The sequence below is a fragment of the Peromyscus eremicus genome, chromosome 4 (assembly GCF_949786415.1).
Source record: "Peromyscus eremicus chromosome 4, PerEre_H2_v1, whole genome shotgun sequence".
Taxonomy (NCBI): domain Eukaryota; kingdom Metazoa; phylum Chordata; class Mammalia; order Rodentia; family Cricetidae; genus Peromyscus; species Peromyscus eremicus.
In genome coordinates this window covers 100,877,811-100,896,986 of record NC_081419.1, presented here as the reverse complement: position 1 = coordinate 100,896,986, position 19,176 = coordinate 100,877,811, and the positions used below count along the sequence as shown (strand labels likewise).

Below are 19,176 nucleotides of genomic sequence, written 5' to 3'. Positions count from 1 at the left end.
ATGTGAATAGACTTCTGTTCATCCAGGTTAGGTGCTGATGCCAGACCACCCATCTTGATTGAAGCAGTGAGTCTGTCAGGTTATGGGGGCATGATTGACAGAGGATGCACCATCAAGAAGCTGGTAGCTTACAAAGGCTGCATCCCTGCTGCTCCCTGCTCAGCTTGTAGGTAGCTCCATCAGTTTCTAGTCTAGCAATTGTCCTGCTTTGTATGGCAGGGCCTTGGGAGTCAGGAAACGGTAATGCGAGCTTCTTGAGTCTTGTGAGCCTCACTAAGGGAATGTTTCAACATGGAGAAGAGAGCCACACACTCTGCTCCCCCGCAAATGTGCTTTCTAAATTACGTTCAAAATAGTGCCTGCTCCACTTAGCTCCACCGGAAGGTCTCAGAGATTATGAATATGCTGTAGTGGGAACAGCTGGGTCCTGTTTCCCACACCAGGAGGCACCAGTTCTTAACTTTTGGTCTGTAGCTAGGACTGGCCAAACCCTTTCCTTACCAGTCAGTCCATCACTATAGCAGGACGGCTTACATTTTTCCCATTTAGGGTTCCTTTTCACCCAAGACATTTTTACATATTTATAGTCTGAGCTGCATTCCACACTTTAGGGAATGTGACTGTCCCTCAGTCACAGGGTCACTACTAGTTTCTGGTAATGCTGTCTTACTGACCAGTGGGTAACTTGTGAGTTACTCGAGGGAGGGGTTTTGGTGGAAGGGTGCCAACAATAATAAACGACGAGCGTGTGAGTGAAACGATGGCCTCTACACTGCTGGTAGAAAGGTAAGGCACGTGAGTTTACAGGAAGTGAGGCTGTGGTAGAGGTAATCAATGAGTAACTAGAACTATCCCTGGCGACAGTAGTGTTATTTAACAGAATAATAGCTTGACCAGTTCTTCAGCTCAGGCTAAGTACTCAGAAGGCCACTGGAAAGGTGACAGTCTGTCGGGAGGTGTTCCCGTGGCAGCCCTCAAGGATGTGTCTGCAGTCTGGGCTGTTTGGTCCATCAGCCTCTGCTGCCTTGAACTGAGCAGAGTCAGGAACCTGCACTGTCGGACCTTCAAATCTTCTCCCCGCCACACCCCCCACCCCCCGCCACGCTGGCTTTTCCACAAGAATGAAAGCAGTGTTGGCTATATCCAACAGGGCTGCTACTAGGAAAACAAAATGAGACTAGGCTATAAACCATGATATGCCCACGGATGGCCCCAGCACAAAACATTACTCCCCAAACACTATTCTCATTCGGTTTATCCAGTGTATTTAATTGTAAGAGCTATAGGTGAAGTGTTGGTAAAACCAAACTCTGGCCCTTCTCGGAGGTATTGGCAGCTTCCTCCTCACTTAGGGCGGCAGAGCTTCTGGATGTCATCGGCCAGGCCCAGGCAATGCATGATGCGCTGCTTCTCAGCAGCCAGGTCCTCCGCAGAGACCTGGCCCAAGAGCTTCTGAATAAATATATCTTGATCTTGCAGAAAAATTTTCCTATTGACTCCTGCATTTGGCACATTCTCCAGGGACCCAGATTTGAATTGGAAGTTTAAATATCTGTTTCTTTTTAAACCGGGCGCTTTCTCTTCAATCCAGCACAACAGACTGCAAAGACAGAAATTCCTCACGTTACAAACCACACTGGACAGAGCTGGAGAGGGTAAATACATAGAGTGCTGGGGTACAAGCATGAGGACCAGAGCTGAGACCCTCAGCACCCATGCAACAGCTGCACTGGCATGGTGGCCCACTTGTGATTCCAGGAGGGAGAGACAGGCTCCCTGCAAAGCTGGCTAGCCAGCCTCATGGAATCTGCAAGGTCTGCATTCAGTGAGAGACCCCGCCTCAGTAAATAAAGTGGAGACTGGTCAAGGAAGAAGATGACACTCAACATTAACCTCCAGCCTCCACATGCATGTACACATGTGTAAGCACGCACATATGAACACGCTACACACAGGTCAAAGAAAGAACCACACAGGAAAGCAGGTGGTGCTCACACCTGAACTCATGTGGCAGAACCCATCTTCCCTGAAAGGCTGGCTCACTGTGGTGGCCCAGTGGCACCCTCATGTCCACCGCCACCCAAAGGCTACAGGCGACTACGTTTCCAACATTACTGTAGCCCTGTTTATTTGCCATCAGGGGACTTCTGTGTAAACTCAGCTTTGTGCCCTGAGTCTTACTGTGGCTTTAAGGGAAGGCAGACAGGGAAGGCAGACAGCCACAAGCCTTGCACACTGCAAACTGTTGTTACCTCGTGTGAGTTCTCAAGTTATTTCACTGGATTCTCAGGGAAAGCAAGCTAGCAAATACCATCCTGTTGTTCACAAAGCATCTCTGTCCACTCTCATAGACTCAACGCTCTCCAAGATACTCCTTTACCTATGTTGCTTATTATCATTATTATTACATTTTTATATTATTATTAGCAGAGCTATGATACCTGGCCACGGAAAACAGAAATCTCTGCCTTAGTTGATCGTGATCTCAAGCAAATACGTCACTGAATATTAAAAAGTAGCAAAAACAGCTGATCAAACTTTTTCTAAAAATTAGTCCCCATGTGTATTTTGCAAAGTTCACAGAACACTCTGGGTGTGTTGGTAATTCCAGCTAAAGTATGAAATTCTCGAGTTGGAGGTGGGCTATACATTCTATACAGTAAATTGAAGCCCAGCCTGGGCTACATAGTGAGATCCTGTCTCAAAAAATTAAGAAAAAGAAAATGATGACTAAGACTAATTTGAATGTAATTTATTCATTATTTTTACTTTAATTCTGGATAAAATAAATTTGAGTTATTCCAAACAGTTTTATCTACCTAAGACAACTTCATATATCACATTTCCAAATAACACAGTATTGAGGTTTGAGGCAATACAGAATGCCAACGTGTTCCGTGCACCTCAGTTTCCTCATAACTAAAAATATGCAATGGTGGGAATGGTACATATACTCAAGAGGCTGAGGCAGGAGGACTGCCTGAGCCTAGGAGTTTGGGATCAGCCTGGACAACACAGTGGCATCCTATCTCTAAGATAAATAGAAAAATAATCAAATAATACAGCTTAAATTAATTACTTGCATAACTTTTACTTGCTTTATTTCTATTAGCCATTATTTGTTTAATAGCAACTGGACTTCCATTGTTCCTTCACACCTCAGAGGGCGTAAAGGATGGAAAGACAACACAAACAAGATGAGAGCTCTCTCTACAGGAGCAGACACTTGTCTTGGGTCTGGATGCTAGGGAAGGGTTACCCTTAGACTGCCCGAGGACATTAAGAGTCTCTTCCGACTTCTCACAACTCACCCCTTGTTCTGGGTCTCAAGCTGCACGGTCATTTTCAGATACTGATCTTCTTTCCGGTCTTCCAAGGTGGCAGAAATAAGAGAAAGCTCCCCAAAGAGGCAGACCAGCCAGGTCAGGCGAGAAATGCCACTGAATGCAAGGAAGCCAAATTTCTCTTCTTCCAGTGGGCTAGCTGCAAGAAATCACAGGCTAAGGGAGCTGGGAAAAGGACTTTCTCACAAGATCCATGCAGAGGGAAGCTGAATGATCAAGAGGACGTCCTGCTTCATGGCACGAATGTGTATAGTGATCAATGAAAGGGTGAAAAGCAAGGTGGTTAAATGGAAAATGTTTCTTTTCTTTTAAAAACATACAGTATTGGGGGCTGGAGAGATGACTCAGAGGTTAATAACAAGCACCGACTGCTTTTCCAGAGGTCCTGAGTTCACTTCCCAGCGACCACATGATGGCTCACAACCATCTGTAATGAGATCTGGTGCCCTCTTCTGGCCTGCAGGGACACATGCAGACAGAACACTACATAATAAATAAATCTTAAAAAAAAAAGTTTCACATTTCTATTTCTAATATACTGGATACAATTAGGTATACATATAAAAAGAAATATTCATGCATATACATACTTATCTTTTCAATAAGTGGTTTAGAGAGACCTGGTAAGTGGGAGAACTAGGACATTTTATTAGCCTTTGAGACTTAGATTCTTGTAAGCATTGCCTGTGCAGATGGCGGAAGGAGAATGTCACCATGGCAACCTGAAGTGTAAATACATTTAGTCTAGTTCAGGATCAAGAAAGTTGGTCTCGGCTGGTCTCGGCTGCACTCAGGAGGCAGAGCCAGGCGGATCTCTGTGAGTTCGAGGCCAGCCTGGTCTACAAAGCAAGTTCCAGGAAAAGGCGCAAAGCTACACAGAGAAACCCTGTCTCGAAAAACAAAAAAAAACAAAAAAAAAAAAAAAAAAAAAAGAAAGTTGGTCGCGCCGGGGGTGGGGGTGGTGGGTGGTGGTGATCTTTAATCCCAGCACTCGGGAGGCAGAGGCAGGCGGATCTTTGTGAATTCAAGGCCATCCTGGTCTACAGAGTGAGTTCCGGGATAGCCAGGACTAGACAGAGAAACCCTATCTTGAAAAAATAAAGGAAAGAAGGAAGGAAGGAGGGAAGGAGGGGAGGAGAGAGGGAGGGAGGGAAAGAAGGAAAAGAAGAAAGGAAGTTGGTCTCATGTTGAACATTTTCTGGGTTTTTAAAGACAGCACACTCACTCCAAATGAGGATCTGCATGAAAAATCTGTGTGGCCACTCCCCACCCGCCTCTGCCCTCCCAGTCTTAAGTATAACCTAAGTTTGAGGGACTTCTCTCTGTGACACTATAACCAAATACACCTTCTGCCTTTGGCAAACTTAAAATAATGAGCACGTTCCAAAACAATAGCAGATTAGTAATAAAAGCAACAAAAAGTTCAGTGAAATCACAGGGAATTAAGTGTCAAACGGGCTCCTTCTAGGCTGGTCTTCATCTGCTGCAGTATGCTGAACAGAACTCAGTAGCCACCTGCTGCAGTATGCTGAACAGAACTCAGTAGCCACCAGAAGCTTGAGCCACACAGTGAAACTCCAGCCTGGCTCTGTCACATGTGTGCCCTTGGTCAAACGACTCGGCTTTGTGAGCTCAGGTCTCTACCCATACATATCACAAGGATAAGGAAACTTCAGTTTCGTTATAAGACAACACATACCACACTCTCAGCAGTTTCTTGCTCCAGTGAACGGCCATGCCACTTCCTGTCATAACTCATAACATTTTCAAGACAAGACATTCTTGTTGCTCAATAATGCCCTTCTACACAGAAGGGTCTCCTTTCTGTAATAAAAGCCCTGGAGAAGGGAGGTACAGACACTCAAGGGTGGACCAGAAAGGACTCAATCCAAGGTGATCCTAAGATCTGGATAATTACCTACAGTTAATACTTTAAGAATGACGGACATAAAAATTCAAATTACACATTTCGGTTTTGCCACTGTCCTTCTAACCTGATGGAGGAAGAGAGTAAAAGTTGTTTGTTCCACATAAGATGTATGAAAACATTCTCCTCTCCAAACATCTGTTCCCAATCCTTTCTGAAAAGTTTTCACCTACGATATTCTGTAGAAAAACAACCTTAAACCAGCTGTCTCATTTTTACGGTGGGGAGGACAGCCCAGAGCCTGTCTCTGTGCTAGGCCAGCACTCTAACCCTGAACTCCCTTTCCAGACCTAGTTAAAACATCACCAAGAACAACTCTGCCGGAAGACTGGGACGGAAGCATCCTTGAGATTTGGGACTCAGCTTTTCACTCAAGGCTGCAGCAAGGATTAAATCTCATTAAGGGAAGAACAAGCTGTCAACTTGATTAGGTTTGGAGTCACCCGGAGTCACACTTTTGGGTGTGTCTTTAAGGGACTTTAGAGAGTTTTTTTTTTTTTTTTTTTTTTTTTTTTTTTGGTTTTTCGAGATAGGGTTTCTCTGTGTAGCTGTGCGCCTTTCCTGGAACTCACTTGGTAGCCCAGGCTGGCCTCGAACTCATAGAGATCCTCCTGGCTCTGCCTCCCGAGTGCTGGGATTAAAGGCGTGCACCACCATCGCCCGGCCGTCTTTAGAGAGTTTTACACGAGGAAGAAGCACCATGAATGTGGGCATCACCCACACCACAGGCTGAAGTCCTGCACTGAACAGAAAGTGGAAAGAGCAAAGGAGGGATTCCCAGCGCTCGAGTCTCTGCTTCTGGACTGAGGATAAAGTGTAACCACCCTCAGGAGCAGACACAATGTAAACACCCTGCCACAGTGCCTGCCGAACCCCTCAGGAGCGGACACAATGTAAACACCCTGCCATGGCTAACCCCTCAGCAGCGGACACAATGTAAACACCCTGCTACAGCAGCAAAAGGACACTTCCTTAAGTTGCTAGTGTCGGGTGTTCTACTGTAACTAGAAAAGTTATTAATGTAGATGTTACTGTTCTTGCATGAAGTTCTCTAAAGAGAATTAAAACATACTTATTAAAATGGTTAATAAACTATGCCTTTAATCTCTTTTAAAATTTCCCTTCATTTTTCTGTGTGTGGGTGCTTTGCCTGTATGTATGTCTGTGCAACATGCATCTGCACGGCTTCCCAGGGTGTTGGGCTCCCTGGGGCTGGAGTTCTAGACAGTTATAATCCACCATGTGGATGCTGGGAATCAAACCTGGGTCTGCGGAAGAGCAGCCAGTGCGTGCTCTTAACATCTGAAGCATCTCCCCAGACCCTTTACTCTAATCTCTTTGTGACATAAATTATGTGTGCAGGTACCACTGAGGCACTTAGGGATATGTTCCTCTCCTGGTCTGCACTTGGCTCTCTTTAATTGCTTCTTGTCTTTCAGCTTACTAACTTTTCCTCATTTTGACATGACCGGAAATGATACGACAGAAGCCGTGTGAAGTCAAGAACAAGCTGCACTCGAGCAGAGGCCCCTGGGGCACTGAGAGTTCCTGAGACTGCCCCGGTGATGACTCTCATCTGGGTGGTTTCTGCTCCCGGTGGTGGCAGTGCGGAGGATGACTGGTTTTGGAACCTCCCTCGTGGCTAGCAAGCCTGCCTCACACTGACCTGTGAAGTGAAGAGACCCTTTCAAAAGCTCTTTCCCCATCACTTCTTTCTTCAGGAATGCAAATTCTTCCATCAAGAGTTCAATATGCTCCTCATGCAGGACTTTCCCTGTAGTGACAAATGGAATAAAAGGTGGCCATTATCCACAGCGTACAGCTAGCTGTGTGCTTGGAGGCCATGTCCTTCTTCCTCCAGAACAGGCTATGGTATGTCTACAGACAGTGTTCAGAGCACACACTAGTATAACACCCCGCTATCCTTACATACCCTAGCTGACATTAACGTGCATGGGTTCTAACATCTCTAAATCCCTGTGAATACTTATTTTCTGGTTAATAGTGTGCTGTGGAATAATCTTTCTGTATACTGTACAATGTGTTGTTCTCATTGTTAATAAAAAGCTGATTGGCCGAGAGGTAGGCAGGATTTTCAGGGCAAAGAGAATGCTGGGAAGAAGAAATGGAGTCTCGGATGTCAGGAGATACTCAGAAAGAAGCAAGATGAGCTGGGCATGATGGCGCACACCTTTAATCCCAGCACTCCGCCCACAATAGCACTAGGGTGTGTTTAACTAGGAATGTTAAACACACAGGGTTGTCCCTTTAAAGGGAGGGATGTATAACCTGTTATCTGCCCAGAAGGCTGAGAGCAGAGGGGGTTAATAGCCTGGTGACCTCTGTGCACAGACCCTTATGAGCTTGTCAATCTGTAGAACCTATCTTTATGGAAGGTGTCACATGTACTTTACAGAGAGTTTTCTTGTAGTCTTATCTTAAGCTTTATTATGCACATGGGATTGAATTAATTACCACCAGGAAAATTTAAAATAAACTACTCAGGGTCTGGCTCCTGAAGTTTGAACCAACACTAGCTACTTATGTATGCTGAACTGAACTACCTTCCTGCCTCCCAAGAATCAGGACTGTGATGGCCATGGTGGTCACAGAGACCCCTGCAGATATCCTAACGAATGGGATATCTTTTGTAGTTCTTATCTGCATTTCTTTCTTTCTTTCTTTCTTTCTTTCTTTTTTTTTTTTTTTGAGACAAGGTTTCTCTATATAGTTTTGGTGCCTGTCCTGGATCTCACTCCGTAGATCAGGCTGGCTCTGCCTCCCGAGTGCTGGGATCAAAGGCGTGCGCCACCACCGCCCGACATATCTGCATTTCTTTTTTTTTTTTTTTTTTTTTAAGATTTATTTATTTATTATGTATACAGGAGAGGGTGCCAGATCGCATTACAGATGGTTGTGAGCCACCATGTGGGTGCTGGGAATTGAACTCAGGACCTCTGGAAGAGCAGTCAGTGCTCTTAACCTCTGAGCCATCTCTCCAGCTCCAATCTGCATTTCTTTAAAGACTGGACCTGTTATACTTGTTTGCCACTTTGGAAAATGAAAATTTCTACAACATGACCTTCTTTAGTCAGGTTACTTGGTTTGTTTTTAGTTGTAGACTCCTGTGGATATTCTGAATGCTAAGCTTTTCTCAAGGATGCCATTTGCATAGAGCTTCCATAGCAAAGGCTGCCGTTTTCCGCATTAGTCCATCTCTCCTCTGAATCATCGAAAGTCACTGACATGTTGACAGTTTTACCCTTGTCCTTTCCTGGTGCCACACAAAGAAACTGCTGTCACATCAAATGTTATGGAGGACAATGTCTTCAATGAATGATAGTTGGAAAAGCGGATATTCACATGCAAAATATACTACACATTTACCAAATCAACTCACAACATAGGAAATACTTAACCATAAGCTAGGAGACAATAGATGAAAACACATGGTAAATTCTGGAGAACACTGGCTCTGTGGCTGGGAGAAAAGACCATCACCAGAAACAACTTAGCAAGAGCTGAGGATTCCATCCCTGTAGGAAGCATGGCACAGGTAGCAGGCATGATGTAAGCAACAGGCAGCAGGCAGCAGGCAGCAGGAAGCAGGAAGCAGGCAGGGCAGCAAAGCAGGAAGCTGAGTGAGCACATCTTTAACCAAAAGCACAAAGCAGAGAAAAAGAGAGAGGCAACCAGAAAAAGGATGAGGCTATGTAACCTCAAACTTGTAGACTTAACTCTTTTTTTCGTTTGTTTGTTTTGTTTTTCGAGACAGGGTTTCTCTGTGTGGTTTTGGTGCCTGTCCTGGAACTCATTCTGTAGACCGGGCTGGCCTCGAACTCACAGAGATCTGCCTGGCTCTACCTCCCGAGTGCTAGGATTAAAGGCGTGTGCTACTGCTGCCTGGCCAGACTTAACTCTTAAACTTCTACAAACAGTGCCACTAACTGGGAACCAAGTGTTCAAATCAGAGCCTATTTCTTGTTTAAATCACCATAACTGGACTAGGCAGATTGCTTAGGTAAGACCAGAAAAGGACAGACTACAGGAGCCAAAACAACACAAATGACATCAAACCAAAATGCTATGTATGACAATTAACAGAATAAAAACACTACTTAAAAACGAATTAAAATACTTGCAAAATATAGATCCAGTAAAAGGGTTAATATCCAGAATGTATAGAGAACTCAACAGTAAAAATGGTAATAATAACCAAAATTTCAAATAGTAATATGCATAGAAACTTTTCCAAAGAAGACATACAAATCCATTCTAACAAGAAAAAAAAGTTCAACATTTTCATTAGAAAAATGAAAATATAACCCACAATGAAATATCACCTCATTCCATTTAGAATGTCTACTATAAAAAAGACCAAAAAAACTTGCTGACCAGGATATGAACTGAAGGAAAGGGTCCCACCCCTACACATTGCCAGCACGGCTCATAACTTAGTGTCCTTATGGAAAACACTGTGGAAGTTCCTCACAGGCTTCCAGAGAGACCTAACAGGACCCACCCACCCCATCACCACGTGTGTAAACCACAGAAAACGGAATGTCAAAGAGACATCTGGACCCCATTGTTCATCTCAGCACTGTTCCAAGAGTCAATACACAGACTCAGAACAAATACACTACGCCTGCCCACAACAGAATACTATTCTTCCACAGTGAAGCTGAAATCCTCTAATTCCCAGAAATGAGGGGGAGCCTAGAGGGGATTATGTTAAACGAAACTGAAATGACCAGGCGCAGAAAGAAACATGACGGTGCCATTCACTACGTGGGATATGAGAAGCCAATGTCCAGGAAGTAGAGAGTAGAATAATGTTTACCAGAGGTGGGGGAGGAAGGCAGGAGGGGCTAGTCAATGAATACAGATTTAAAGGAAGAAGGGACCAGTCCTGTCGGGCTGGTCCTCCATCCTGCCCCATCCACACCATATCCAACCTCCTGGCCTAGCCCAGGTCGCATATCCTGCGCTCTGGTCTGGAGGGCTCCCTGGACTCTACCCTGCCTGCTCTCTCCCCAATCCCCAGACCTAAACCAGATCACACAGTTGTGCACCAGCTCATCCTGGTGAGTCCTTGGAACCTCACCTGCCTGCACCATACCCAATCCTCAGGCCTAGCCTTGGTGGCATAGACTGTCTTCCAGCCTCGCTAGTCTATTTAGTGGCCAAGATCCCGGCCACCCATACTATCCTCACTCCCAGGCACAGCTTGGGTCGCACATCTTACACACCAGTCAAACAGATCCAGCCAGGTATACACCATTTGATTCCCTCCTCATCACTGCTTTCTTACCAAGGCTTCCTTCTTTACCACTGAACTGGAATCATCCTGTTCCTCCTATCCAAAACCAACCCTGAATCTGAAAGTATTATCCAACTCCTCGTACCCGATACAAAATTAACTGAACTCGTACAACAACTAAAACAAAAACATACTTCCATTCAGCAGAGGCAGCCTAGAATCTCACACTAGACATACAATCCAGAGAGCCCACATGCCGAGGTCTCATTGGAAAAAACACAAGATGAAATGCTAAGACAGTGTGTCCTCCCCTCAAAGCCAGAAGGTCTACAGAAGTGTTCTCCAATGAGACTTACTTAAGTGAATCCCAGGAGACTGAGCTAAATTTTTAAACCTTTATTTTTATTTTGTGGGTATGGGTGTTTTGAGTGCATGTATGTTATGTCTGTGCACCACGTGTGTGGAGTCCAGAAGAGGATATCAGAAGCCCTGGGACTGGAGTTATGGACAGTTATGAGCTGCTATACAGGTGCTGGGAATCAAACCCAGGTCCTCTGAAAGAGCAACCATTTCTCTTGAGTGCTGAGCCATCTCCCCAGCTCCAGGACACAGGTTAAGAAAAAAACAACCAAACTTACACAGTTTAAAGAAGACAGAAGCAAATATGAACACCATGAACTTAAATAGAACAGCGATAACCACCTGAGCGATGCCCAAGAGAACACAAACGGAAGGCCCGAACAGATGACAGGGACAATTAGGATCTGAAAATGGGATCAGTAAAGAGACTGAAACACTGACGAGAACTCAAGCTGAAATGAAAGCAGAACTGAAAAATGTAATAACCCAATTAGAAAATTCAGGGGGAAAGCCTTAAAGTAGAATGGATAAAACAGAAGATACAATATCAAGACTTTGGGTCTCCCCAAACTGCTCTTAGTTCTGCTGCATGGAGAACAAGAAACTCTCAGATACCAAATGGGCACAGCTGCTTGACTTTGGACTTCCAACCTCCAGTGGTATGAGCTAAATAAATCTCTTTTCTTCATTATTATCAACCGCAGACCTTCTGTTATAGTAACACCAAACAAAGATCTCTACCCCCCAAAACCTTTGACTAAGCCTACAATGTGCTTAAAAGAGTTTCCTGGTGTACAGTGAACATTTAGTACTTACTCCCTTAATGGAACAAAGAAACTCTATAGTATATGTATAAGACGGGGTTGGGGATTTAGCTCAGCGGTAGAGCGCTTGCCTAGCAAGAGCAAGACCCTGGGTTCGGTCCTCAGCTCCGGGGAAAAAAAAAAGTATATGTATAAGATATCAATTACTTTGACTTGGGCATTTTCTCGTTTGTAAGTATCTGAGGTACAACCAAAACATCAACATCGTGACACTATCTATCACATGTGGGAACCAATCCACTGTTCCACTAGAACAAGGCCAAGGGTCTACAAACTCCTCCACATCCTAATCTATACACTTCTCCATGCATCCAGAGCCTGTGGGTAAGAGAGAGATGGGGGAACTCTTAGCACAAAGCAGATGCAGATAAGGCAATTTCCATGAAAGGCAGAAAGATGGTACCCTAGAAACTCAGGGGGCAGAAACCTGGCACAAGGTCTGTGTTTCAGAGTCAGAGAATACGTCACCTTTCTGTGCAGCCAGCTCCCACAGGTCCTGGGCTGCTGCAAATGACAGTGTCATGGGGTATTCCACGAGGACATGCTTGCCAGCCTGAAGAAACTGCCTTTGAAAACAGAAACACAGGGAAAGGATTCTTCAGGTAAACACTCAAATGCCCTGTGTGTCAGAAAGCACAACACTGCAAATGCACAAGAGTCTGTGTGCGAATGTAACAAATAGCCAAGAGTCAATGCCCTGCAAAATAAGGAATGGGCTACACCTCAATCTTTGTCCATACTGTGAGGAAGAACTTTTCTAGTTATAAAATCATTTGACTATTCATCAACGTTCAAACTCTAGTTTGCTTTCTACTACTGTGATAAACTATGACCAAAAGCAACTTGGGGAGGAAAGGGTTTATTTCATCCCACCCCACCCCCCTTTTTTTGGAGACATGATATCACTATGTAGCTCCGACTATCCCAGAACTCACAATGTAAACCAGGCTGGCCTGGAACTCACAGAGGTCTGCTTGCCTCTGCTTCCCAAATGCTGGGATTAAAGGCGTGCACCACCACTGTGCAGCCTGACAGTAGATCACAGGATAACCAGAACTTTCTGTGTTGACCATTAAGTCCCATTTGCATAGTTTTAGCTTGCTCAGTCCTCTTCATCTACCTGCACCAGGAAACCTACCTTATATAGTCTTCATGGCTGGAGCTCTCACTGCAGATGTAGGCGACCTCAATCTCTTGGCTGCAGAGAGCATCTTCCAGAGAAATCTGCCGTACTTCATCAAGGCTCCCGAGTTCTCGTCTGTTTCAGAATAACACAGTCTCAAAAGCAGACAGAACCAAGACTTATATTGAATGAACAGTACTCTTCTCCCCTCCTTCCAACAATGCCCAGGGATGGGGCTTTTGGAAAGTAAGAAATTCATTTTCTCTTTCCTATTTCCTGGGTATTTCACTGTGGAGGGAGGAGAGCCAGCAGCATCAGGGTTGAAGACAGGGGACCTGGAATGCCAGCACTGCCACCAATAGCTTGTAGAAGCTAGAAGTCTTCCAAGTTATTTCTCTAAGATAAAAAGAATCAGAACTTTGTATCTCACAAAAAAAAAAAAAAAGATCTTTGTGGTCATTTCCTACTGGAAAACTAAGCTCCTGGTCAAATACTGTGACTACTCTACCTAGCCAAATCTCACACATGCATCAATCACCCTGACATAAACTACCACATACTCCAAGCTCCTTCACATACTTCAAGGCTTGGTGACCACCAGGAGAAAAGCCAGCATCCCTGCCTCCATTACAACTGGCCCAGAGAGGCTCTAACTGCCACAGCTGACCAGTGGGGCCAGGATGGAAACCTGGGTGACTGTCACAATGACAGAGAACTGAGTGGTGAAAGCACCAAGGCCATGTCATTCTGTACTGTGCCCCAGGGCAAAAGCTGTAGGGAGTGAGTGGTCCTAGAAGGATGCTGTCAACCTGGGGCAGCCAGCAGGGAATTTGTGAGCTACCCAACCCACACTGCTAGGTTTGACCAACACTTACTGTCTGCCTACTGTGTGCTGGGCACTGTGGGAGAAAGCATGGAGAATGAGCTCACATTCCGACAGAGGCATGGAGACACACTTACACATGCACCACCACCACCACCAAAAAGACTACGTGAATTGTGCAGGGAAATGGATGGAGACTGGGGAAGCCCCAGGAACACATCTAGGTTTTAAGACAGGCTTTCTAGGGAAGAAACAGAACCCAGAAGGGAGACCATAGACAAGAGACCAATGATACCAGGACGCAGGAAAGCAGGGCTGTGAGCGGGCCATCTTCCCAGATGATCTACGGGGTCGAGGGAGTCTCAAGGCATGCACCGTGGCAGCTAACTAGGGCTTACAGAAAGAATATTTCCACTTCAATCTCGAGGGCACATTATACTTGATTCTAACTTCAGGTAGGGCCCACTGGGGTGTGTTGGCTAACAATAATCATGATTTCCCTGTTGCATGCAGCCCTCCTTCCCCACCTTGAATCTGACAGGGAAGAAAGGACGGACTTAGAGAAGATCCCAGCACATATGGTTTTCTCTCATGCCTGGAAATAGGAGCCAACTCAAGTCAGTCAGGCTGGGAGAATGTGGCCCCGTGAGTTAAACACAAAAAGACTTTCTGCATAGATCACCACAGTAGTCATTTATGACTTGTGAAAATATTTATCTGGCTAGGTATGTGGCACACACCTTTAATCCAGCACTCAGGAGGCAGAAGCAGGTCTGTGAGTTCAAGGCCAGCCTGAGCTCCAGGACAGCTATGGCTACACAGAGAAACCCTGTCTGGAAAAAACAAAAAACAAACAAACAAACAAAAAAAAAAAGAAAAGAAAAGAAAGGAAGGAAATATTTATCTGATGTCCTTCTGGAACACTGAAGTAGAGATCTGTCTGAACTTGGTCCCCAACACACCTCACCCCCCAGCATCTGTGTCTACTTCATAACTGATCCGACAGGCAGATGCTTAGCCGGTGAGTGGGGTGAGGGCAGACCTGACCATGAAGAAAGAAAGAAAGAAGGAGGGTTCAATTTGCTTCCATTGAGTTATGGTGAAAAAATCCATACAGAAAATAAAAGCAGAAAGGGACCTGGAGTGGGGTGCGGGGAGATGGGAAGTGGAGGGTAAAGAAGCAACTAGAACAAATTTTATTTAAAAATGCCATAAGGAGACCTAATAATTTGCATGTTGACTTCAGAAAAATTAATTTAGAAAAAGTTCAGTTCTGTGGTTGATATATTGTGTACCCCAATAAACTTATCTGGGGTCAGAGAACAGAACAGTTACTAGCTATATAGACCAGAAAATGGTGGCACACATGCCTTTAATTCTAGCATTCCAGAGGCAGAGATCCGCCTGGATCTCTGTGAGTTCAAGGCCACACCAGAAACAGCCAGGCGTGGTAACAAGAGCCTTTAATCCCAGGAAGTGATGGCAGGAAGCAGAAAGGTATATAAGGCGTGAGGACCAGGAACTAGAGCTGGTTAAGCTTTCAGGCTTTCGATCAGCAGTTCAGCTGAGATCCATTTGGATGAGGACACAGAGGCTTCCAGTCTGAGGAAACAGGATCAACTGAGGAATTGTGAGGTGAGGAAGCTGTGGCTTGTTCTGCTTCTCTGATCTTCCAGCGTTGACCCCAGTACCTGGCTCCAGGTTTGTTTTTATTAATGAGACCTATTAAGATTTGTGTTACACAGCTCACTTACCAGTGTGAAAAGAACACATAGTGTTGGACTCAAACACTTTCCTTTAAATGTAATTCTTGGGTTTTGCAGTTGTTATACCCTCAACAAGACCACTGGATGGGTCTACGTCCCTGCTTTCTCATCTTGAACTGGAGTTGGTACTAGTCCTGAGTACTGAGAACAGTGTAAGGACAACAGTGTGCAAAGCCACCAGGAAGACTGTTTTGAATGACAGAATGGCTAAGCGACACACACCCAGACTTCTTTCAGGCCAAACCTCACCATGTAGCTTCTGTAGTAAACAAACATCGTGCTCATTTGCTGCTCCATGTGGGGTCTGCACTGGGCATCACTCACTGGACATGCGGCTGGAGGCCCCTGACTCTTCAGTTCCCCGACCACTCTAGTAGGGTTTCTAGCACCCACTCTGTGCGGTTCTCGGGAGAAGCTGGCTTTCCCTTACTCTGGGTCTAGAAAACACCCATGCCCTGTGGTGTTACCACTCACTGTGATTTCCATGAATTGTGGAGCACACACCAAGTGGGACTTACCTGGACACAAACCCAATCAGGTTTAGGAATGCTGACGAGTGTGGATCCTTCAAGTCCCTTATCCTCACAGAGCCAGCTCTGCCAACACCAACCACAACCACACCAAATTTCTTCTCAGGCTGAAATACCAAAGACCAATGTGGGGTTTGAAAACAGTCCAGGCATCTGATGAAGTACATCAAAACAGGGGGCTGGGTCGGGTACTGGCAAGCAAGGGGGGCTGGCAACCAGACATCCAAGAGCTGAAGTAAGACTACCAGGTCTCAGCCACAAGAGACCCGGAACCAAAACATTTTCAGGAAGGGCTCTGCCCATTTCTCCCTGTTAAAGACCTCCTGGGCATCTACCAGAAGGTTCCGCCCATTTGGTTCTATCTCCGACCACTTCTCCACAGTCAAGGGAATTTTCTGTTGTAAGCCACACCTCCCCTGAGTCCAGCATCTACACACATGGGCTCTACTCGGCTGGGAGTCATTCAGAGGCAATCCTGCTATGTAAGAGGCTGACAGACAAGGGCGCACAGGAAGACATCTCTTTATTCAGACTCAAGACCCATGTTGCTTAAGTCCTTACCATGCCTGAGTTCCAGCCACCTTCATATTCACTCTACTCTGGCACTTTACACAGTAATTAAATAATACTGCTAGAAGACAAATGTTAATAAACTACACTAAAAAAAATAAAGTCCATTTTAAAAACTATATAACAACACATTATAATCCAAATATAAAAGTTACTGCCACATTCATTAAACCCAGTTCTATTTATGTGCATATATATGTAACAATTATAATTAATGAAAAAGAGGCCATGAATATGAGAGGGAGTAATGGGGGGAGGAATATGGAAGGGTTGGAGGGGGGAAGTGAGGGGGGGAAGGATGCAATTATACTTTATTTTTTAAAAATTGAAAAAAAATAATTTGGATGAGAAAAATAAAATTGATTTTGCCATTACAGCTACAAGCTAAGTCTGGAATCCACTGTTTATGTGGTGTAAATCTTGGTAACTAAGTTAAGGAAGTAAATGGATTCCCAGCATTTAAGACTGTCTTAGGTCACAATGAGATTGGAGCCCTACTGGACCTTTCGATGAGGGTAAGCAATGCAGTAATTACCGTGTGGACTGCAGTGGACCTGTTCGGACAGACACACCTCACTGGGACTGAAGGGACACCAGCCCACTCGAGCATGTGGCTCTGGCAGGCCTTGCCCTTCCCCCCAGTTCCCTCTGCCTTGCTAAAAACCATTAGATGACATTTCTAACAGAGCCCCCAAGGTCCATTCCCTTATTTGGCCACTTCCTCCTCCTGAGGCTAACTACCAAGGTCCAGCACTCAAAAGTCCCCTTTGGCTCTCCTAATTAACATGCCCAATTAAAATTAAACACCTCATCCTAACACAGGGGGTCCCCTTTTACCTTTATAAACTACCATTTGCCTGTGTGCCATGTCTGTTTCCTCTGTATCCAGAGGCAGTCCTTTGTCCCTCTGGGGCAAACACCCCTGTCCCCTTTTCCCTGTCCCCTTCCCCTTCTCCCTTGTCCCCAGTCTCCTTTACCACCGCAGCCAAGCCCCTTCTAACACAGACCTCCCCTTCTTCTCTGCTTAACAACGACACCTGCAAGGTCACTTGCCACTGCTGTTTTCTGCCTGAGTCAGAAAGCAGTCACTTTACCTTTTCTTCCCCAATTAATAAAGGATCGCTCTATGAAAACAGGTGTTTGGGTGTGGTGCCTAATCCGGGGCCTGAGAGGGAGCCCCCCCCCCATGTGCAGCAGTCCCCTTCAGTGACAGCTGTGGGAGCAGATGAGCTCCTGGTTGGTGGCTAGAGTGGACAATCCAGGAAGTCACTGGAAGGTGTCTATGAAGAAGTAACTAGAGACAGAATGCCCTATCATAGAGACACTTCCAGAAGAATATGGTCAATAGTTACATTAGCGTTTTGTGATTATAGCAAATATTTGAAGTAATCAGCATATAAAAAGGCTTTGTTTTAACTCATTATTTTGGAGGTTTCCAGGCCATGACAGGTTGGCCCTGCTGCATGGACTAACTTAAGGTAGGTGGACATAGATAACAACCCAGAAGGTCCTAGTTCTTCCTCTGTCTCCTAGAGCCACGTGCACACGAGTAGCCTAGAGGAAAAACGCTAACTGTTTGGGATGTTTCTAAATTCTTTGGGGGAGGGGACATGGAGGGATATTGAGTAGGTAAAATAAGGAATGCTGGAAACAATATCCTTCATCAGTTGGCCTTGCTGCACGGGCCTGGAGGGCCAGCACACCATGCCAGGAGCACACAGCGACTGAAAACCCCTCACTTTTATGGCTAGGGACTGACTGACAAGGAGAGGCAGTATAGTGACCCACAGCAGGCCCGGACAAAAACTCAGGGGAGATCATTTTTCCTCCATCACCCACAGCCATGAACAAGTAGGTAGCCTGTGTGTGGGGGGGTGTTTTTGAAAAATCTTGAGGGAAAGGATACTCTAGGAGAGAAATAAGGCCCACAGCAGCAACAGTACCCCTTACAGCCCTCTGCACGGAACTCACCTCCGCACTCATCTTGGTCTCTTCCGTTGGTGCTGTGAAGGTAGAAGGAGGTTCAGGACCCGGGGGGACACTGGCACAACCTCTCTATGAATTCTGTTTTCACACTTAGCTTCAGGCTTCAACGCTGTAAGAGGGAACCGGGAGGCGGGGACTGTTGTGTGACAGGCAGACAGACATCGACTCACCTCCAGAAGGGAGCCCTGGGTAGACGGAGGGACAGCTGTACCCGTGTCCAAGCTGGTGAGTCAGCAAGTTTACAGCTGGGGTCGCTAACAGAGCGTGGTGTGGGGTCGTCACTTACAAGGAGCGGGGGTGCTCAACAGCGCAGGGGCAGACTCCAGGCACGCGCGAGCCTGGCGCTCTCCACGCCGCTTGCAGTGGACAGTGAGTGCAGTGAAGAATTCCTTTTCGCAGCCTGGCTGGTCAGTCTTCACCCCTTGCCACTGTTTTCTACTTTTTTTTTAACTGCTGGGTGGGAACCCTCAAGAATCTCTCCAAGTTCCTGTTTCCCCCCCACATTGGAACATTTCTGTTTGCCTTGTCACTCTTTTCTCCTTTCTTGGAAGAAATGTTGCAATTTGGAGAACATGCCTTGGAGCAGGAACATAACTGAGGAACTGCCTAGATCAGATTTGTCTGGGGCCAGTCTGTAGGCCATTTTCTTATTTTTTTTATTTT

General features: G+C 45.6%; 1 protein-coding gene across 1 annotated transcript; it reads right to left on the bottom strand.

Annotated features, from left to right (window-relative positions):
* Nucleotides 1-1,242: 1,242 nt before the first annotated feature.
* Blvra (biliverdin reductase A) lies at nt 1,243-18,661 on the bottom strand. Its single transcript, XM_059261340.1, has 7 exons — nt 18,499-18,661; nt 15,946-16,064; nt 12,854-12,973; nt 12,184-12,281; nt 6,938-7,045; nt 3,312-3,483; nt 1,243-1,600 (listed from the first exon to the last, which is right to left on the bottom strand). The coding sequence occupies exons 1-7, from the start codon at nt 18,508-18,510 to the stop codon at nt 1,345-1,347; spliced, it is 885 nt and encodes a 294-aa protein (XP_059117323.1). The 5' UTR covers nt 18,511-18,661; the 3' UTR covers nt 1,243-1,344.
* Between the last annotated feature and the right edge of the window lie 515 nt (nt 18,662-19,176).